The sequence below is a fragment of the Cyrtonyx montezumae genome, unplaced genomic scaffold, assembly GCF_038088225.1.
Source record: "Cyrtonyx montezumae isolate F1298 unplaced genomic scaffold, pur_monq_1.0 scaffold_8, whole genome shotgun sequence".
Taxonomy (NCBI): domain Eukaryota; kingdom Metazoa; phylum Chordata; class Aves; order Galliformes; family Odontophoridae; genus Cyrtonyx; species Cyrtonyx montezumae.
This window is the reverse complement of record NW_027072089.1, coordinates 33,583,730-33,607,045: the sequence shown is the minus strand read 5'-3', so window position 1 is coordinate 33,607,045 and position 23,316 is coordinate 33,583,730. Positions and strand designations below refer to the sequence as shown.

The 23,316-nt window shown below is 37.9% G+C and overlaps 1 protein-coding gene across 1 annotated transcript in view; it reads left to right on the top strand.

Moving 5' to 3' along the window:
* NKAIN3 (sodium/potassium transporting ATPase interacting 3) overlaps positions 1 to 23,316 on the top strand; it is a 326,199-nt gene that overhangs the window by 244,722 nt on the left and 58,161 nt on the right. The window contains exon 4 of the mRNA XM_065751928.1: positions 249 to 446. Within this exon, the coding sequence (XP_065608000.1) occupies positions 249 to 446 (198 nt within the window). The remainder of the gene's footprint in view (positions 1 to 248; positions 447 to 23,316) is intronic.

Below are 23,316 nucleotides of genomic sequence, written 5' to 3'. Positions count from 1 at the left end.
TTGGTATGATGGTTCTTCTATTGGATGGGAGCTCCAGTGCACAGTTACCAAATAAATGATAAACAATTGCAAGCTGAAACTTGCAATTTCTTCTCCCTACTTTCATATTAAAATTATGTGGGTGAAGGGGAAGGTAGGTTACGTTGTTTTCCTTTTAATAATTAAAAGCACTTTTTATTTTCATTTCCTCATCTTAAATAATACTGAGTTAGAGGATTTCATGCTTTTTTCCCCTCTCTGTCTCCTAGGAAACTGATCTCATGACCTTTAACATCTCAATGCACCGTTCTTGGTGGCGGGAGCATGGGCCCGGCTGCATACGAAGGGTGGTGCGTCCTTCTGCTCCTGGCATCCTAGATGATTACTCCTACGTCTCTGTGACAGGCTGCATAATTGATTTCCAGTACCTAGAGGTCATTCACAGCGCTATCCAAATACTCCTCTCTGTAAGTCCCAGTTTCCTCTTGTACTCAGAATCTAGCAATCTTTTTGCATTCAAATTTCAGTTCTTATGTGCCTCTTTCTTGACAGGGTAATGTAGTGGTTGATGAGTAGCAACACAGATTTGGAATTGTATTGTATTTTGAATAAGAGAATGATAGTCACGTTATTAAAACATACACCACTCTTCTCTTTGCTTATATCTTTTAAGGGTCTGTACAGGTGATAAATTGGGATAGTTCCTTTTCTGGCCCTTGCTGGGAAAGGTGAAAACTGTCTTAAGTTCTCATCTCTCATTCATTCAGATATACAGAATAGGAGAGCAGATTTGTCCAAAATTAGTTTGCCTAAACCTTTCCCAAGTTCACAATTCCTGATGGTATTTATTCAGACCTGAATGTAAATATATTTTACATGATATGCAGCTTAGGTTCTCCCAAAGTGAGATATAAATGTGACAAATGTGACACTTGAAAAAGGTCAGAGGAATATTAGGAATGAGAGTGCTCATTTCTATTTAACCATGTTATCTATCCTTTCCTGAGACAAGGTTATCAGAATATTCTGCCACTACAAAAAGTGGATCGTGAAAGCGATGCCAGTCAAAACTGCAAGCAATAGAAGTCATTAGAGAAGGTCTGCTGTCTATTGCATGGCTGTTGAGCCTTGCAGTGAGCCACTAGGCACTTGAGGAATGTGGGCAATGCAGGGAAGCACTGAGTCTGGATGAGTTACTTTGAGAGCAGCAGACCAATCTTAGCCACAGCCTTTCCTTAATTTGATAACTCATTTTGCTTGAGCTCAAAAGAGTGGTTGGCACAAACTTTGTATGATCTCCTAGAAGTGGTATCTCTTTAATCTCTACGTAGCTATGAGTGGTACAAAGGAAATGATCCACCAGAACAAGCTCCATGACATGATCAACCAGAAGGTAGGATATTCCTAGTCTATTCAGTGCTTCAAGTTGTTGTACAAACTGACATGCAAATGCTGCCACTAGCAAAGTAAGAGAGAATGTTAGGGGGGCATATTTATTAGTTTAAAATTACTCTCATATTTTATGTTTCAAGGTAATGACATTTATATTTTGAATGAAAGAAATCATTCTTTCATTCAGATGAAATGATGGTACAACTCACGTGCCTGTGTGTTGTGGTAGATGTTTAAAGGCTCTTCAGGAGAGATAGATGGAGAAGTAGAGAAGTTGAGGTAGCCCTTTATGGTAAGGAATGCTTTGACTGCATGGATCTGGTTATAGTGATAAAAGCATTGAGTCAGCGGAAGGGCAATAAGGTGGATGTTATTATGGGAATCTGCTATAGAACATCCAATCAGGATGAACAGTCAAATGAAATGTTCTATAAGCAACTGGAAGCTTCATAGTCACTAGCCCTTTGTCTCAGTCAGACCTCCAGCTTTCCAGATGTCTGCTGGAAATACATTGCAGCAGAGAGTAAACAATGTTGGAGACTTCTGCAGTGTGTGGACGATATCTCACCATCCATCTTGGGAAGTAAGACTATTAGGGAACATGGCCCAGTTGACCTGTTGCCTGTTGTTTGCAATTAGGGAAGCACTAATGAGTGATGTGGTGGCTGAAAGCTGTCTTGGCAGAGCAATCATGAAATGATAGGTTTTTTTGTTTGTTTTTTAAACCTTAACTGAAGAAGGAATGGCAGTTAGGAGAATTGCTACCTTGGATTTCCAGGGGCAGAATTAGGCCTATTTAGAGAACAGGCTCATAGAGTCCTGAGAGAGGTAATTCTGTAAGGCAGCAGAGTCCAGGCAGGCTGGACATTCAAGAATGAAATCTTAGGGGCATCATGCACCATAAATTGAGCCATAATGAAATACTAACATGCAAAAATACAAAAATGTTTTAATAATTTATATAGCATTATGTAAAGCATAAGATGTCCGTATCTCATGTGGTGAATGACTGCCTTGAACAATCATAAACTAATTCTGTACACAATACATTGCAAGTTCAAAATGTGACAGGGACTTATAAGACTTGACTGGGAATTAAATAGTAGCCGGGTTCAGACATTGCTTTTGACTGATATAAACAATGTTAAAATATGCAAAGTAGGGTTTTCCTCCAGTGTTATTATCTTGCTTATCCCATCTGTGAGACACTGTGGTTAGCATGGGAGTCTGAACTTCAGTTTCCATTCTAAGTTGTAATTTAGCCTTGTTTAATTTACTGTCACACAGGACAGAAGTCACCGCCTAGATTACCAGGCTTGCTTCATTTTCCTCTAATTTTCTGTTGACCTGAGAAGGTTGCCATTCATTTCAGATGCATAACTGTTTTCCTAATTGGGATACTAATTTCAGTTGTTAGTTAAAATGTCCTTTTACAGTACTGAAGAGTTGCTGGAAGGCTGGCTATGTAGATCAGAAGACCTTTTTTTTCTTCTCGTTGTACCTAGTCCCAAAAGTAGAACATTCCTTTTTTGAACCTTACAACCCACTTAATTTTCATAACATTTTTATGCAGCAGAAGTAGCGTAACAAACCATTTTATAATGTAACAAAAATTTCATTGGCATAACAAATCATTTTATCATGCTAACCCTTGTCCAAATGAGTGGGAAGGTAAGCAATTTGATTTGATGGAGCGTCAGAGTCTTGGTAAGAAAAAGTCCTTCTAGGAGCAAATATTGGATACCTGTCCAAGTATTTAATTCACTGCAGTTCTCCATTTCTGAAACATGACTTTTTATTGAAATCTTTCTTTTCTTTTTAAACTGGTGTAAAATATTTTTATATGCACAGAGTTTTCCTGCTGTAACTGTATTAAACCCTGCTTCAAGACTACATAATCATTTATTTAATTCTAACACTCTAAGGCTCCTTCTGTATTTGCTCTGTAGTTGTTTCCAAAGAAAATATTTTTTACAAAGTGAAACAGTAGTTTTGTATCTCATTCCTTATTTTACAAGACTATTGAAATGAATTGAGTATTGAAAGTTTAAATATTTCTTTAGATTGGGGAAAAATCAAGGGAAATATGGGAGAGTGAGATGCAATTAGAAATAAATACTTAAATGTAAATTTTAAATACACGATTTATTTTATGCACAGTACATATTCTTATGATTAATATCTGCACAGTACCTTTGAATTCAAAATGCAAGTTTCTTTACTGAAACCCAAAGTTTTTTTTTGAGAAAAAATGTATATTCTAGTCAAAACAATGACCTATAGTAGTTTTGAGAGGGGTCTTTACAGATAGTTTTTTAGTAGATCCTGAAGCTTCTATCACAATAAGTTTGTCCACAGCTGCACTGTGAAGCAGAAACACCCAATCTAAGGTTCATGGGTGTAGCTCTGGAATTAGCAGCAGTATAATTTCATCAGTACTGTAAAAGCAAAACGAATTAATTTTCACAGAGTGGAAAGCTGACACTAGAGTGCTTCAGGGGGTCATGAGTTATAACCTTCTGATGTCACTTCAAGGTGAGTTTAACTTTCCACTGAAGTCTGATGACATGGCTCTTCCATACAATAAAGTGTACTACCTAAAATCTAGAACATTGAAAGGAACAAAAATATGAGAGAAAAAAAATACCCACTGAAACTCTCAAAGCATTAAATCTGTTTGGTATGTTACTTATGACAAAATACAGAATATTTTGAAGAAAACCACTCATTTACTTAGCAGAGATCCATCTGGTGCTCTTGTCAGTGTTGATTAACATAGCTCTAGGCGACAACAGGAACTACAAATGAGGAACGGTCATCAAAAACAAACAAACACAAACCAAACAAAAATTAAACACTCCTGGTGTGTTACCTCATTTTCATGACACTTACAAGGTCAGTCAAAGATGTAATTTTGTCAAAGATAAGATTCAGTGAGATTAGGAGAAAAGAATCTTATCCACAGTTATGTTGAAAGCAGTGAACACACTGGCTTAAGCAAAATCAAGCACTAATCAGTAGGAGATAATTTAATAACAGAGAGGAGCCCTGAGGAGATGGACCTGGGTGTCCTGGTGGATGACAGGCTGTCCATGAGCCAGCAGGGCACACTAGTGGCCAAGAGGGCCAATGGCATTCCTGGGGTGTATTAAAAGGAGTGTGGCCAGAAGGTCAAGGGAGGTGATCCTCCTCCTCTACTCTGCCCTGGTCAAGCCTCACCTGGAGTATTGTGTCCAGTTCTGGGATCCCCAGTACAAAAAAGACAGGGATCTCCTGGAAAGAGTCCAGCAGAGGGCTACAGAGATGATAAAGGGTGTGGAACACCTCCCTTATGAGGAAAGGCTGAGAGAGAGACCTGGGTGTGTTCAGCCTTGAAAAAAGAAGACTTAGAGGGGATCTGATCCACATCTGTAAATATCTAAGGAGTGGAAGGCCAAGGGACAAGACTGGACTCTTTTAGCAGTGTGTGGTGATAGGACAAGAGGAAATGGCCACAAACTGTTGCATAGGAAATTCTGCACAAATGTGCATGAGAACTTGTTCACAGTGAGGGTGATAGAGAGCTGGCACAGGCTGCCCCAAGAAATGGTGGAGTCTCCTTCTCTGAGGTTGTTCAAGACCTGCCTGGACACCTACCTGTGCAACCTGGGCTAGAGAGCTGCTTTGGCAGGGGGGGGTGGACTAGATGATCTCTAGAGGTCCCTTCCAACCCCTGCAATTCTGTGTTTCTGTAATTGCTAGCAGTACAAGCACACTACAACCAGGAAAGTTAATTCCTTTCTGCAGAATTACTCTATGTAATGAAACTGTAATATCATATAATTAGAACAGTCAAAAGAACCTACTCAAAAGTAGTAAAATTGGGACTTGGATATTGTGACCACTGAAAAAACAAAAATTCTTCAGCAACGTGGACAATCTACACCTGTGCACGTCACTGAAGCGTGCTAAGGAAACTGGGTGCTGAGGCCTACTGACTCAGGGCAACTCATGTCTATGCTGTTGATCTCAGTCTTCAGAATACACACATTCCTTCAAGCCCTTCAGCAGGAATAATACTGGGATTGTTCTTATAACCAGAACTGTGCTGGGAATGGTTTGGGAGAATGCTGGCTGGAACAGGCTGAACTTGCACCATGTGGCAGCATGAGTGACAGCACACCAGTTCCAGGAACACTCCTGAGCATACAGGAATTTCCTTCTATTGATGCAGCCATAGTGGGCAAATCTCCAGCTGCAATCATTCTTCAGAGTGGACGTAGGAAGGATCTGGCATCAAGTAGTTAAAGGGTCTGTTTAGTTAAAAGAGTATATCAATTTTTGATTCGTACCAATATTTTACCTCTTTTAATCACAGGCATGGAAGCTAAAAATCAACTTTTTTTACATGATTGGGTAGGATTTACATGATTGGGTAGGACGTGACATCTAGCAGTTAGAAATATCTTATAATACATATAATGCACATAATGTCAATCAATACTGGGCTGATCTCATTAACTGAAATCCATACTAATATCCATATTGGTAGATAGCAAATTCCACCAGTGATGAAACTAGAGATGATGGTGATTTTCTATTCAGAAGCATTATATTCTGTTAAGTTCTTCCACCATCCTCATGTGGCACTGTGTGAACACCTTCAGCCCTGCATTAAGCTATATATATATACATCTGTCTTATGTCAATAGTTCTGTTGGCCTTTCCTCCAAATGGAGGACTGAGTATAGAGCCTGAGCTTTGTCTGGATAAGGACTGCATTTTTGTGCTGTTTATGAATGTTTCAACTATCAGCATGTTTCATCTGGTGTACATTTCCTTGATGTTCAGCTGGAAAAAAAGCTGAAAATACTTTGAGCTTTTGGTGCAAAGCCAAATGTTGAAAGAGGTGTTTTTTAATTTATTGTAGGAATTGATTTTGTTTATACCTGGCCTCATTACAGCCCCCAAGAAAGGTCTGTTTTTTGCATTAATAGGAGAGGGAAGATAGTATAAAAAGCAGTGGGGCTGTTGACTGTAGTTTTAGTCTGAAAATCTTTACTCTAGAGACCTCTGGGACTTAAACCATTATAGAGCTTAAAGTAGGTCTTCATTCAGAGTGGTTTCCTTGGGCTGGTACATGCAGTCAGTCTGGTACAGGAACACATCTAATAATGTGTACAGTGGTGTGACAGTGTGGAAGCAGCTTGCACTCCTCTATAGCAGTTGGAGGTGGAGGACTTCATGTCTGGATATATGTAATGATGATTCTGCATGTTAGAGAAAACAAAACCACATTAAACTGGACACTGTCTCCAGTGACAGTGACAGTACTTATATGCCCTGAAAATTGCTCTTCCCAGTGCACTTCTCATTTCTTGAATTTATAAATACTATGTTTTAATTAACCAGATAGGGTGATTTCAAATACACTGAATTTTCATTTTTATTGTGATTGTTCATAATAATTCAATCTTCCCCTCCATAAAATTAGTTAGTTCCTCTTATTTTTGAAGGATTAATTCCTCTTATTTTTGTCACAATTATCTGCTTTACTAAATGTATATGCCCAGAATATGCAGTGTCACTTCTACAGAGAGATGAACAATGCGATCTGATTGCCTTGTATCTGTCACCAGCCATTTCCTGATAGCATCCCCGAGGAATTGCCTCTTTTTGGGAATTATTTCTTCCCTCCCATCTCTAAAGAATCTGCAAAATGTTGATCATATAATACTTCAGTTAATTAAAATATTTGTTAAATTTAAATGCTTTTTTCATCAGAGAAAAATATATTTTAATTAACATTCTTAATTTGCACAATAGACATTAAAATTAAGTTTATGATTCTTGTGTAAATAATTAATCAAGAGAAACATTGTGAGTACTGAACTATAGAAAGGCTAAGCTCAGGAGCAGTGCCAGAGTTCCTTAATGAAGTTCAGATTGCTAACCAAGCTTTTACTACTGAGCCATAAGTCTCAATCCTTTTTAAATTAATTTGGATAGCTCTTCCTGTATCTCCAGTGTTAAGAACTGTCTTCTCCATGCCATCGTAAAAGCTCCAGGAATTGCTCCAAAAGAGGTTGTAAAGGAGCTTTTGCCCCTCCCTTCAGGAAGTATGAGCTGCAGCTTTCTTATTATTCATTTAGAAGTAACAAAAAAAGCTAATTATATCAGTATGTGATGTGGTGCCTCCAAGGTACCGCAGCAGTCCGCTTTTTCCCATTAGTTATGGCCATGTTATGTTTATAATTGGACAGAAAAGGATGCTAGGAAACACATCATGTATGTTGTTCTCCAAAGAAAAGCCCTGGAGGGGCTGACACCAATGCTCAGCCAGGTTCCTTACTCTCTTTCCATTTCCCCAAGTGAAATGTGATTGATTAAGAAAGCCAGTCAGCATCAGCATGTGATAGAAAAAACATGAGGCAATTCACTGTTAAGGGCTATACGAATGGTGCATGAGTAGTCCTAAAGGTATTACATCTCTCCTTGAATGTTTGCTTGTAACTTTCAACTTGCAAATAGTTTGCAAACAAAGAATTGTGCAAGTGACATAGAAAATTAACTTTGCACTGTCTGCAGAGTTCAACTTCAATGTTTTCCAAAAGGGAGCATCATGGGTTTCACTGTTTTTCATTGATATTCCAGGGGTAACAGGAGGTATGAAAGAAATGCCTAATAATAGCCAAGCAGACCTGTCTTCTCGAAGATTCATTTGTAACTTTAGAGTTATAACCAGATTATTAAAAGTCAGAACTTATTCAGCTTGGGCTGAACAGACTGCAGAGTAGACGGTTTATGCCAACCTATGGCTTTGTAGTAGCTGTCTCATACATTTATTGCAATCTCTACCTTGTGCAAATTCTCCAGTGTTTATAGGATTAGATCAGGACTGCATAGAGCCCATTTTTCCTTTGTCAATATCAAGCTGTCAGTGTTGAAAGTTATACATTCAAGAGATCAAAGTTAGTGACTGACTATATCTGCACCTCTGTTTTAAAAAGTACTTTGTCCTTTATTGTTAATTTTAGTTAGACTGCACTGTGCTTGACAGTGAATAGTTTGGGAAAATATGCAAGTATGTGTGTCTAATTACTAGTCTGAATAAATAAAGTAACTGCCTGAGACAGAAGTAAGAAAAGTCTATGGCTTTTTTCCACGTGAGCTTTCTTTCTCTGGGTGATCCTGCTTTTTCAAGCAGCTCATTTTAAAGGAACTGGAATCACTGATAGCATAGTTATTTACATATCCATTTATTCATTAACTGTTATGATATGGATTTGTGAAAGGATTAGACAGTGCCTGAAGTGGAGCTGGTTAAAGGTGAGGGGATAAGGGACAGCAGTTTAAGCAATAGTAATATGGCAGTGTCTTCGCCTTGTCAGCTAATCAATATGAGAGCTAAGTTGTTCCAGACATATTGCAGGACTTGATATAGATCTGTTTCTGTTGACATGAAAATTACTAGGGCATTTTTCCAGCATCCAGAAAAATTCAATTAGATTGTGAAAATATTATGAAATGTTTTCATTTAAAAGGAAAAATATTTTAAGTAAAAATGGAAGTCCACTGTTTATGTTAAGTTCTAGAATTTTATGAATCTTTCAATATAAGTAGCACAGGTACATGGGATATTAATGGAAGATTTGGAAAATAACTTCTTTTACCTTCAACTTTTGATTGAAATTACTTCTCCATGACACAAGCAGTTTAATAAACTATACATCTGCATCGCAGTCACGATAATTACGTCCAATATTTTTATTCAGCTCTGTCTCCAGAGTTTTTCAAGTTAACCTTAACTGACTAACTGAATTGGGAGTTGCAATGGCCCAGTACACAGTAAGCCCATTGGCTGCTAATTCCAATACAATGCAGCATCCCAGCAGACAGACAGCAGTGGAAGGGGTAAAGACATCAAACAGAATGCTGCAATCATGCTTCACTGAGGATTTGGATATTATAAGAGAAAGCATTGTCTGTGCTGGAAAAAAAGATTAGCAATTTTATTGTTTTTTTTAGGGAATGAGGAAATCCAGCGTTCTTAAGATAGGAAAAAAAAAAGCAGTATTTCCTTTTGACTTAGGAAACACTCTATTGACTGTATGTTCTGTTAGCTGTTTGAGAGCTTCTGAGATATCAAAGATCCTGGAAATTTCTGCTGAAGCTGTAGCACAGTGTTCCCAAAGATGTTCCTCTTCACACATCTCCAGATACCTCCAAACTTTCAGGAACCTCTATTGCACCCACTACATGGTGGCTTCCTTGGAAGGTGCAATCATATATTGACCTTTATGTCAAGCTGCAGTGCAATATAAACCACCCTGCTGTGTCCCCAGCAGCATGCTATATCAGGTCTACTCTATTTACAAAGCTGATAAGCCCATCATGGAAATGAACTCCTTCTCTAGGTGAAGTGCTTGCATGGCTGAATAGATTTTGCTTTGTTACTTTTCTTCCAGGAAATATATTTCTAATTGATTTTTAGATGCAAACACATTTTTAAACAATGAGAAGGTATTTTGCCAAGATAGTCTGATTTCTTAGCCTGAGTGTGCACATTTACTGTAAAGAAGGCAGGCACAGCAGCAGCTAGCCTCACACTGTAGTCTTGCTGATCCAAACGACAGATTTGTGCTCACTAGCGCTCATCAGAATTATTCGTTCTGCTTACATCATTGGTAAACATGTGATCAGTTGGTCTTATATTGGGGAAAATTTTTACTGATTAAGAATCATGTCTGCAAGAGCTGTTCACTGATGGGACATTTTTCTTTTAATCATGTTCTGAGTTCACAGCCCAGCTTTGATGTTAAAATTTGCCACTTGAGTGTGACCTGACTGCAGAAATATTTTTGTTTTTCCCTCTTGACTACAGGCCCAGTATTTCAGAAATGTTGTAAAACAGTGGTGACACCAGACTTGTCCTTTTGCTCCTTCACTGCCTCTTAGAAAAGATGGTGCTGCAACACTGATTCGCAAAAGGAAGGAAGCAAAGGAGGGAGGGGTTGTAACCCACAAGACTCATTCACATTAGTAGCAGATTGCAGAACCTAGATAACAATGGCAATACAACATGACTATGGTTAAGACAGAGGTTTATGTGTGCCTAAGAAGCAATGCTTTACTTTATCACAGTAGTATTGAAGATAGAGATGTGTGATGAATTTTTTTTAGTTTTTTTTAACTTTGATTTGTTTTTTCAGTAGTTGTCAGGCTTGTCTATGAGGAAAAGCAATTTTATTGTGCTTTTATAAAGCAAAGGAAATGAGTTTCATGTTGTGGAATGAAAATGGACAAATACAAGTAAGAAGAATGGTTTTTTTTAGGTTGTAGCTAGGAATATATTTGTATAAGGTTTTTTGTGTTCTCTGGAGGTTCATAATAGACAGAGACAGAGTGAAACATGCTTGAATAATTTCTTTGCTCTGGTTTGATTATGATTTGAACAGGTGAGATTGCTAGTGGTCTTGAAAGAGAGACTGATTTGAATTAATTTCAGCTTGTAAGTTTTCTTCACATGTCAGTAACAGTTCTGATAGAACAAAATCACCTTAAGGTAGAAGCCTGAAAAGCAAATTCATTTCTTCTAGCCCTTGGAGAATACACAGAAAGCTTCAACTGAAACAATTGCCCACATGGAAAGAATGGGAATTATGAATAATGGGGTTTCTCCACAATTCTGATGTTAGTCTGAATCAAAATGGTAATTAAAGAAATGTGTTGTGAAAGACCATCTTAGTTTCAGCTGGGACAGAATTGTTTTCTTCAGTGTCTGGTATGATGTTATGCTTTGATTCTAGAAGAAAAACTATTTTGATAACACATTGATGTTTATAGTTGCTACCAAATAGTGTTGTATAGTGCCAAGGCCATTTGCAGCAGAGTGCTCAAGGAGGGTACAAGAGAACAGAGTTAGGACAACTAACTTGAACTGGCCCAAAGGATATTCCATACAGTATGCCATCAAGTGGAAAAAATGTTGAAAGGGGGTGGGAGTTCATTGTGCTCTCTTCCATTGCTCGGTGAGCTAGCTGAGTATTGCTCGGTGGGCAGTGAGCAATTGCTCGTGCATTGATTGTTACATACATTTTTATAGAAATATAGTCATAACTATTTTCCTCTTCTCTATCTTAATAAATAGTTTTATCTCAACTTGTGAGTTCTACTTTAATTTTTAGGTTTTTGGTTTTTTTTTTTGGGGGGGGGGGAGTGAGCTAGCAACTGTGTGGTACTGAGTCTCTGTCTGAATTTATGAGATATGTAAAGATTTTTCAAGAAATCATTTCTGGTGATGCAGAAGCATTCTAGCTTACTTTTCTTTTAACTTCTGTGTAAATTCCTGCTGCATCGATTAATTGATGATCACTGTGAATTAAAAATCACTGTGTAAAAAACCAGCCTCTTAACACTATCATTTCTTTTTTTACTTGTAGTTAGTTGAATTTATTTTTATCCTTTCAGTTATCTTAAAATGCACCTGATGCATGAGTTTATACAAAATTAAGAAGTTTAAAATACAAAGATCAACATAGAAAACTTTAGCTACACTGTGAACACTTATATCAGGGTAGCTGGAGTGTTTATTCAAGGAAAATAGATTTGTAAGGAACTTCCTATGCTTCAGTTTGTGGCCATTTCTGCTCTTCCTATCACTACATGCTGCTAAGAGTCCAGACTCATCCCTTTGCCTTCTGCTCCTTAGATATTTACAGATGTGGATCAGATCCCCTCTGAGTCTTCTTTTTCCAAGGCTGAACACACCCAGGTCTCTCAGCCTTTCCTCATCATCTTTCCTTTATCATCTTTGTAGCTCTCTGCTGGTCTCTTTTGGGAGATCCCTGTCCTTTTTTGTACCAGGGAGCCCAGAGATGGTCACAATACTCCAGGTGAGGCCTGACTAGGGCAGAGTAGAGGGGGAGGATCACCTCCCTTGACCTGCTGGACACGCTCTTTTTAATGCACCCCAGGATGCCACTGACTTCTTGGCCACTAGTGCGTCCTGCTGGCTCGTGGCCAGCCTGTCATCAACCAGGACACCTAGGTCCATCTCCTCAGAGCTCCTCTCCAGCAGCTTATCCCCCATCTTGTACCAGTGCATGTGTTTATTCCTCCCTAGTTGCAAGATTCTACACTTGCTCATGTTAAACATCATGTGTTTCCTTACTGGCCAGCCAGTCCAGGTCACACTGAATGGCAGCACAGCCTTTCAGTGTGTTGACCATTATTCCCAACTTTGTATCATCTGCAAACTTCCTGAGGGTGAACTCTATCCCCTATCAAGGTCACTGATGAAGATGTTGAATAGGACCAGACCCAGCACTGACCCCTGAGGAGCATTGCTAAGTACAGGCCTCCAACTCAACTCTGTGCCGCTGATCACAACCCTCTGAGCTCTGCCAGTCATCCAGTTCTCAACCCACCTCACCATCCACTCATCTGTTCCACACTTCCTCAGCTCAGGATTATAACACATATGTTATTTTGTTTATAAGGATGGTGTGGGAGACAGTGTCAAATGCCTTGCTGAAATATATTTTGTTATGCTGCACGTAACCAGGAGTGGGAGTGAATGGGAAGCTGTGCCATGCTGGGGTTTTCCCAGAAGCAACCTCACAAGAAATCATTCCTGATAGAAAAGAAACTATATTTTTAAGCTCTTTCATCTGAAAGGAGTCTGGCTGAGGATTTACTAGTGATATCAGCTAGCCCAGTCTGTTTCACCTAGCTTATTTTAGAAAGCAACACTAAAATGTTTGATGGTAGTAGTCCCATAGTGTCTCAATGGGGCATTTCTAGTCCGGACACAATGTGGAGCAGAAAGACATCACTGCCATGAGACAGGCCTGGGCACATTGACACAACAACTGTTCTCATGTGGGAGAATACAAATCCAGAATCAATATTATTTGTATGGGGATAATTTCATGATTTTTTTTTTTTAATGAGGGAAGAAGGCTGGGCATAAAATAATATTTCAAGATTTGGATTTTTTTTAGTTTTTCCCCATTTTCTGTTTGTAATCTTTTTTATGTTTTTAAATTTATATATTTAATTGTTTATTTATTTTGTTAGGTACAACTAGCATCAAATTTTTTCTCTTAGCATTTTAGCTATTAAAAGTTTGTAAGAACTACAGTCTGTGATGAATTAAATTGTTCTACTACTTTTATCCAAAACCAAGCCCAACAAACCTACAGCAATTGAAAATAAGAGTAATCTACAAAAACTACAGCCAAATTCAGTTGATATTGGAAGTTACCAGTATTTTCTGGAAGACAATGCATTAATGCTTACTTTAGCAGAAAATGGACCATCAAGGTAGCTCTTGTCCAAAACGAAACTGTAAAATAAAAGGAAAAAGTGTTCCCATTTATTTTCACAATGCACTTGTGAGTCCAAACCACACCCTCGTTTAAATGCATTTCAGTGTTTACATGTTAGTAATGAAAGTCTTAGTATCTGTGCCGTTATATTGTTCACTGGTGATATGGAGTCTTCCTCATACCACTAAGCTTTAATAAGTGATACAATACAACTGACTATTAATATCCAATCTGGAACAAGCCCTTCTAACTGTAAAGGTCAGTCAGTGCAATGTAATTATCAAATTTAGTGACTTGACAGATTTTCCTGCTTCTTGTGGTATATCTGTGGTAGACAACTCAGCCCCACATAGTTTCCTACTCACTCTCTCCAACACGATAGAAAGACAAAAGTAATGAAACCCACAGATTGAGATAAAGACGGTTTGCTAGGTAAAGTATAAGGCATGTGTACAAGCATAACAAAACAAGGAACTCATTTACTATTTACTTCCCATCAACACAGTTGTAAAGCGTCTGCCAGGAAAGCAGGGCCTATCATCCGTAACAGCTCCTTGAGAAGATGAATCTCATCACTCCAAATATCCCTTCCTTTCTACTTCTTCATCCCAGCTTTTATTGCTGAGCATGATGCCATATAGTATGGAATATCCCTTTGGCCCGTCTGGATCGGCTGTCCTGGCTAACTTTGTAGGCACTGCTTGGCAACAACTGAAATATTGCTTTGCTATCAGTGTTATTTATGCTAAATCAAAAAATAGCATCACATCAGCGACTAGGAATAAAATTAACTCTATCCCAGCCAAAATGAGGACATCACTGGAAGGTTCTTTGTGACTATAACCATTTAATCTTGTTGTGTAAGTCCTACATAAATGATGAAACCTTAATAAGGACTTTTACTGAAGAGTTAGTCCCCTTTCTCTAATTTTTTCTAATGTGAGCTAGATTAATAATATAAAATCATATTGGTATTGTATGATGTATCTTAATGCTATCATATGATGTATAATTAGTCATATTAATAACATTAATATGGTACTCACAAGCAATTTTACTGAGCTGCAATATGTTCCGAAAAATTAGACTTCAAGAAAAATTCACATCTTCTGCATCTTCTAATCTTTCCATGGATCAGTTGAAGCAGAATATTAAAGAAATAATAAGAGAATGTACTATTATCTGCCAATGCTCTGCTTTCTCTGTTAATTTTGCTTTCTCTATGACTTGTGAGGATATCCTCACATTTCCAAAACACTCTGTGCATTGCAGAATTTCAGTAGCCATGTTCAGACCAATAGCACAAATCGGGTCAGAAGATATTTGAGCATTGCCTCTATCACCCATCACATGTGAAAATTAACCTCAATTTTTGGCCACCAAAACTGAGCACAGCACATGTCAGAGACCATGCCCAGACGAATCCACCATTTGGCAGCACACAGAGAGAGATGGAGGATGTAGGTGCCCAAGTGTGAGGCTGCCAACCAAACCACACACCCTGTGTAGCAGGGATCATGTTTTGGCCCATTTTATTTACTCTGCTTCTGTATCAAACTCTTGGGGAGTTAAGTCTTCTCCTATAATGAAGTGGCTGAAAGATTAGAGTGCTCACTGTTAGCTTCAGGCTTTTCAGAAATTAGCTTACTGATTTGTGGATTTTGTCTATAGTTTGGTAACAGGTTTCCTATGGATTCTTATGGAGGTCCATAGACAAAAAGCTTTAATAATATTGAAATTTTTGTGGACATTTGTGACATTTGTTTCTTCACAATGTTATGTTAGCAGATTCTCATATATTCAAGGAAATAACATTTTTATCACCACTGGTGTTTTCTCCTCTAATCTACTACTTTCAGTCTAGAGGCACTATTGGAAAATATCTGATTAGGGATATTTCTTTTTCACAGAGGAGTCATTCATTTTTATGAAAATATTGTGAACTAACACCACTGTAATCCAGAAATAATTCTGATAAAATAAATGGAAATACACAGTTGTAAAACTGATGCAAGTGAAAAATGTCCCCTAGACACTCATTGATAAAACAATTTATTTAGAAAGCAATGAATAATGGGAAGATTGCACAGATCTTGCAGTTGCCAGGATTTTTGCAAATTTCCTCAAAGTGTTATAGAAATTGAACTCACTACACTCAATACAGTAAATTGAATGTTTCTAGGCACTATTTCTTTGTAGGGTTGGACCAGAGGGGTAACAGCATAACACTTATTTCAAACTACCAGCCACTGCATATCAAGTTCTCTGAAGAAACAGTGTCATCCAGAAAAAGACTTTACTCACTTAAAGCCTAACTTGCATTTATCTTTGTGCTTGAAGTTATTTGAACAAATATTGTGTTGAAAAATGCTTGATCTGTAAACCCTTCCAAACCATTTCTATTAAGTGTTAATATTCCCATATTTTTCCTGGGGTAAAAAACTTTCAGTGGTAGATGTAAAGATGAGGACTGTATATTTTGGGATCTCTTTTGAAGCATGAACAGAGAAAAGTTCTAAGAGAATGGCCTGAGCTGTTAGATGAAGAAGCACCGTACCTGTCCTGACTGCTGGCTGCTGTCACATGGGTACTTGTAACAAATAAATGAAAGACTTTTGCAGTTGCCATGATTTCTCTCCTTTGAGCAAGCCACTGTACTGACCCACAGAGACTGCAGCTGGATGAGAAGGAAACTGGAGACAAACTGCCTGCTCTCAAACCTGATTTTCAGGCTCAGGGGCCAGAAAAGGCAAAAATGTTCTTTGACTGGGAATCTGACATGCTTTTGTTGACACCTGCATTGCAGGCTCAGTGGCTGTGATTGTCATGTGCATCAGAAACAATTTGATTCGTCTTGCTTCTCCTGTATCATCACCAGCACCTGCTCCACAGATTAGGGTCTCTGTGATCTACAGAATTAGAATTTTTGAGCATGGTAGAGAATGATGACTTCCATCCAGTGACAAATTGAAGCACTCACCACATAAAATAAGTAAAAAATGAAGTAAAGAAAAATATCCTCAAATAAGTTAAGAACTTTGTAACTTATCCTGCTGCAGACAAGCTGGACTTTTGAGGGAGGTTGTATAGACATCTTTTGGAGACTAAATGTCTTTAATTCTGGTTTTACTTGAGGAAAATTAAAAATGCAAGCAAAGCAAGAGGCATGTGGGATTATCTGTGCAGCTTTGAAGTGGCAGTTGGAGTGAATCCATTCTTACGATCCAACATATTCAAAACAATAAAGATGAAAGTGATGCTTTACATGGAACATCATCTGTGCCTATAGCATATGTAAAGACTTTGCGTTGAATAAGTTCTGCACATTTCCATGGTGAATTAAAACCTTTTTTGAGACAGAATTCCTTTCATTTGAGGAAACAGAGGCTCTTTAGAATGAAAGTACATCTGCACAGTATAGACTTACTTTCCCGCTCCTTTCATCTCTTAGTTTTCTGTTTCCAATTTGTTGCTAAAATCAGCATTTCAGTCTATGGGTCTATGGCTCAGATTATGATTTTCTGATATGTAAAAAAAAAAAAAAAGAAAAAAGAACTTTCAACAGAAAATTAACTGAATACTGGGGAAAAACAGAATATATACAAAAAGAAGGCTGAATCTGCATGCTTATGCTTTTCAGAAATAGTAGAACCTTGTCCATTGCCCCAGTCCTGAATACACTAAGTCAGAATTCACGTACCACAGCTGGTCCACGTATCTTCCTTTTTACTTGCAACATAAAAAAAAAAAAAAAGTAATAAACAACAAAAGCAGTATTCCTTTCTCAAGTATGTAGAATTAAGTTCTTTTTCTGGACATTCCCTACTCAGTGGTAGAATTTCTTACCAGGATCAAAAATATGGGATGAAGGATATAACATTCATTCGTTCTTTTGAAATATGCTAATGTGAATAGAAACTACATTGTATATAATTTTGGTTGTATTTTTTTCTTTTTTTTCTTTTTTTTCTTTTTTCTTTTTAAGAATGCATGCACTTTTAATCTGTAAGATGCCAGGTCCCTGAACAATTACAGTTCAACACTGGCAAGATCAAAGTCTAGGTGCTTCAAGGAGCTGGAGTAGAAAATTAAAAAAATAATGTATTTTGTAATTACACTCTATCAGATAAACTATATAAACAGAGTAGCTGAGCTTCAGAATTCATTTGGTTATTCTCTCAAAAATGGATTGAATAATTCTATAAATGGTTATGAGTAAACTGCAGAGGATTTACTCTTTCTTCCCACATGTGGAGATTTTAAAATGGGCACCATGTTGGTTCAAAGTAAAACTTAAATGTTTTGGTTACTATTTAATGCATTTGACATCATGGCTCTACATCACATGTGCATACTCTCTAGATTGTTACTCTCAGACAATATTTTGGGGGATAATTCAAAAGGAATTTGCCCATAACTGCCTAATTCCCAAAGCCACTGCAGGCAGCATACGTTGGAGTTAGAAAGGATGTAATGTAGGAGCTGCTTTGCACTTTGACCTGAGGCAGTATCAGCAGGGCTGTGTGAATTATTAATATTTAAATGCATAATTCAGGCTAACAAATAATTCCAATGGAAAAGAGTGGAAAAAGAAAGGAAGAAACAAAATAGACTTTACTGACTGGGTTTTTACAGATACAGTGGCTTTAAAAACAATACTACCACCTCAGTGGTATCTAATTTGATTTCTGAAAGCATCACATGAACAAGTCAAATTTAATATTCATATTCATTCCATTTGAATTTATTATTAATATCTTTCAGCTGAGAGTAATTTCCACACTTCCCTCCTCTATATCTTCCATCATTCACCTTTAGTCATAGAATAAACTACAATCGACTCTCTCTTTGTAGAGCAAAAGCTTCATTAAGTTCCCACTTTTTTCTTACTTATCCAATTTAGGACTTTTTTTTTTCATTTGTCAGTTGTTCTAAACCAAGAATTATGTCCTGGATGTTCCTGTTTTGGCATTTCTCTTTTAGTGAGCAGTCGTGCTTATGTGTATATTGCACACTGAGCAGTGAGCATAGGCAAGAGTCATTAAATCACGTTTCTGCTGAGTTCTGAATTGAATTCTCCTGAAAGCAGAAACTCTTTCTGAGCTTTGCAGATGTGAAGGGAGTCTTTGTGCAAGCAGATGTAAAATTAAGGTATACAGAACCAACGGGAGCCGGACTAACATTTGTTGATACCCTTGCTATAGTTCTTCCAGTGTTATCCTTAGTACATCTCAGATGCATTTACATTTGTGTTATGTTTCTGATGAGCATTGGATAAAACTTCCAGTGCTGTGATTCACACTAAGTGAAAATCTCCTTCTGCATGAAACAAAACTGAAAGATAAGCTCCCGTAGGACACCTCAGGCACAAGAGCCCCAAACAGGCATTGTTCTGATGGGATCAGACCAGGACTAGTTCAGAAGTTAAAACCAAAACAGAAGAACCTGATATGTGCATAATGTGTTATAAGATTCTCAGTTCCATCTGTTTTGCCGTTCAGTTCTGTACATGGTGGTCTGCACTTCTTGCTGATGTAGACACAGCCTTAATGGTTGCCTAGCTTGATAAGACATTTCCGCTTGTGGATAATTCTCCCACATCTAAAATATTCTACCTAATATTTTCTATAATGTGTGAATGACTGAATCTTAGTTCTACTATCCAACCTTTTCTGAGACCAAGAGAAAAAGCTCCACCCTACCAGTTTTAAAAGAGAAACCTTATATTGTTACTGAGGAGATCCCTGTTGTGGAACAGAAGTTTGAAGTCTACAGGGAGAAAAAGAGGAATGTTCTCATGTTAAATTATTTTGTTCTCTGGCTGCACAGAAATTTGGTAGAGTTCTGTTTCAGTAGTGTCTTTTAAAGTATCAGATCTGTTCTATGACAATTTTTTTTAATGCAGAGCTGTCTCTAGACTCTTGCACTCGCTGTCTTGCACTGTTCCCATAAGTGGGCTGCAAAGTCCAGTAGATATTTCACTTAAAACACCTCCTCCAGGAGGGCCCAAAATGCATCATCTTTAATCTCATGCTCTTGTTGATGACATGTGAAGAGGCAAGGAAAGCAAGAATCCACAGAGTGAAGAACATATGAAGAATCCAAGTGACAAAAAAGAAGGGAAATCATCCACTTCTAACATTAAGCGTGCTCTTCAGAGTATGTTCTAAGTATTCACACATTCACATCCCCTATGAAAGCACAGATGCTCTATTTCTTTTATACATTCTGCTCCACCCCTCACTATTAGTGTTAAGCATGTTTCCATAGCAGTACCTATACTATCGTTCATGCATAATCCCACCTGACATTTCTGGGTTATCTACAGTCAGTATGTCTGAACACAAGTGAAAGAACATTACTAATTAAGTACCAATTTGAAATGCCTCTTTTTATTTAACTTTGTTGTTCTATTCATTTATCTAGACGATAATTGACACTGAACTATCAGATACCTGCACATATTAGGACTAATTGCTATGCACCATTTTTTGAGAAAAGAGGGCATGCAAAGGCTAAAAAAATTGCCAGTTGCTACTCAGTTGATGTGTACTGTAAAATCTAGGGCAAATTATGAAGTCTTCATAATTACTTCTTTTTCCTTTATAGCGTCTTTGGTAACTTTTGTCTTTGTGATCCTGAAAAAAATGTTTCCTAGATCAAACTGTTTGATATAAATGTGTTGGCTGAGTGATTCTGTTTGTACTTGTCCATATAGCATAGTACTGATGCTTAGCAAATGGAAACATTGTCATTTGCAGTTGTGTAAAATAAGGTAGTCCAGGAAAAAGGGTGCAAAGATCAGACTCCTTGTATGCACCACACCATACACTACCATGAAATTGTTATTCTCACTGTTACTTCTCTTCATTTCTTTGGCAAACAATTGTTTGAAAGATGTTTTTAGGTTTTATCCAGAGATATGTCTGAAAATAAGTAGTTGACTTAACAGGTATCACCAATTTCTTTAACTGACTTATTAAGCTACTGTCGCACAAGTACAAGACATTTTGTTTCAGAGGTATTCAGAGGCTTCCCAGAATTTATTTAGGATAATTTAGTGGCAAAAATAAAAAGCTATATCATCAACACTAAAAGAGAATTATTTTAGAAGTAACAAACCTGAACCAGCAGGAACACACTTTATATGGCCATCATTTAGTAATTAGCTTTTTGTGTTTCTCAGAACATCCATTCACTCAGGCTTTAGTAGCATCTTGTCTGTGAATTACAATTTATGACAAGCCAAAGTGAGGCACATGAGACCAAGCAGACAGAACACCAGTGCCTGTCACACAGGCAGGTACTGCTGCTTTTTAAGTACCAGACAAAGATTTAAATGAGCAGGGAGCCTTCAAAGAAAGCATCAATCTCAGGAAGCAGTAAAAAATACCCTTCTGTCTTTGGCATGTTTTCAGCTGAGCAGAGATATTCAACATAAAGCCAAAGATTTTGAGAGCAGACAAATACAAGATATCAAAGGAATGCAGACGTTAAAAATTCCTCATGGTATTTTCTAAAGAAGCATATTACAAAGAGAGAGGACAATGGTACTCAGCTGGAGAATAAAACTGTTTCTTTCCCTTCATTACTATTTGTGATTGTGCAATTAGCTTGGTTGTGTCTTTTAAAATAGAGAGTATATTAACAGAGGCAAATAATTACAAATTATTTTTCCTGAATAAACATCCCTGTAAGATTCATAAATCTTATGGGAGTAGACTATGGTTTTTGACACTTTGTTATGGAAAACTCTTCTACATAAGTAAATTTTAGGCAATTGGTCACCTGCACAATTTCCTGATAGTATGAACTATAAATAATTATCAGTTGTCAATGGGTCATTCAGACACGTTTTAAGTCCTGTTCTGTATTTGTACTAACATGATTATAATAGAAAAGAGGACTGTTAAAATCAAGTGCTGGAAGACTTAACTGTCTCAAGGAATAAATAGCCATTCTTGTGGGATGAGGATGTGTTTGAGCTTCAGATTTCTTGTGGACTGATTGTCATTGACATCTTCTCCTGTTAAGTCATTTTTCTGCCTATGTACAGTGCATCATCTTCTTGTCCATTACTGCATTTCTCTGGAAACTGCTGATTTACCTGTGTTGTCAGAAAGTCTGGGTGCCTCCTCCTCTAGAAACGTTGTCCAATGACCATGACCTCTTGCAGGCATTCTGAGGTACCTGGCTGACCAACATCCTGTGCATTCCACTTGTGCTCTGACACCACTCCAACCTGGTGTCACCTCTTGCTGAAGTGTGGCCATGCATCACCTGCTGCTGCTATAGCTTTTCAGGTGTGCACATTCTTCTGGGTGGTCTTATGTCAGCATCAGCCAGTACCAATTCTCCCTAGAGAGCAGATGAGTGCAGATTCTTCTGAGTGATTAACAAACTGTCATATACCAAGATGGACTTGCAGGTCTGCAAGCAGAATAAAAGAGCTAGGACAGAAAGCAGCAATACAGTAAAGTAGAAAATCTTGTGTCAGGTTGTAGCAATGCTAGCAAAATAATAAGACCTCTGGGAGATTTCATACAGTGTAAAACTTCTGTGAGGAGCTATCACACATCTGTTGGAGGCCCAGAAGTGAGAGAAGACTCTATGTAATCAGCACAGTGTGATATTAACGTGATTGTTAGAAATACTTAAAGACTTGATTTGTGAGCATGATGTCATTACCACCATTCTAATTCTCCTTCTGTCCTCCTGTGCTTCTGGTTTCTTTTCTCTCACCTTTCCACCAGATGCTACTTAAAATGGAGTATACAAATACATAGCTCTTCTCCCTCCCTAGTATGCAATTACAACCATTGCTTAGCACATACCTTCTCCAGCCCTAAATACCAATTATAGTTTTGGTCCTTTCTTGTCTGGATGCCCAAAGAAAGAGCACTTCAGGGGCCGACAAGCATAACACTCAGGGAAAAGAGATCATTTTTCATGACAGTGCACTGCACCCTCCCCGTGCCCTGGTTTCATCCTTGACGGGGTTCATAGCTCATTGGTGTTAGGTTGGTGTTGAGGGGCTGGACCAAATGTAGTGGGGCAGAGCCTCTGACTTGATGGTGGAGGGCAGTGGGGGCAGCTGCATTGCAAGCTGTGCCAGGCTGCATGCAGCTCACAGGCCATGGGGTGGGCATGCCTGCCTTAGCTCTTTTCTCTCAGTGTTGAAATACACATACATAGCTTTTATTTACCCAGCATCTAAGACAAAACAATGATTCAACACTGACCTTTTTGTATCCTCTTTCTATAAAATAACATTTTACATAGCCAATTTAACGCAGATATAGCTGCTGGAGATAACAGGCAAGAAAACAACTGGCCTGGACATATGACCTTGGAAACAAAAATCCTGCTCTTTATCCTTTTTCTAGTTTTATTAATATGGCTCAGTCTTAAATTGCTTACTAAAAAATTCTGATTCCTGTCATGCTTAGATTCGTGTATATTATCTTGGTTAATGAAGACATGAAAGAGCACCCTAAAAGAGTTCCAAGGCATTTTAAGAAGTCAGCAGATCTCACTTTATGCAGTGAGGGAAGATCAAGTAATTGTTATCATCTTTTATGGGTCTTTGCAGATTCTAGTCTGCAATGTCTGACCATGCTAGCAATTCCATCTT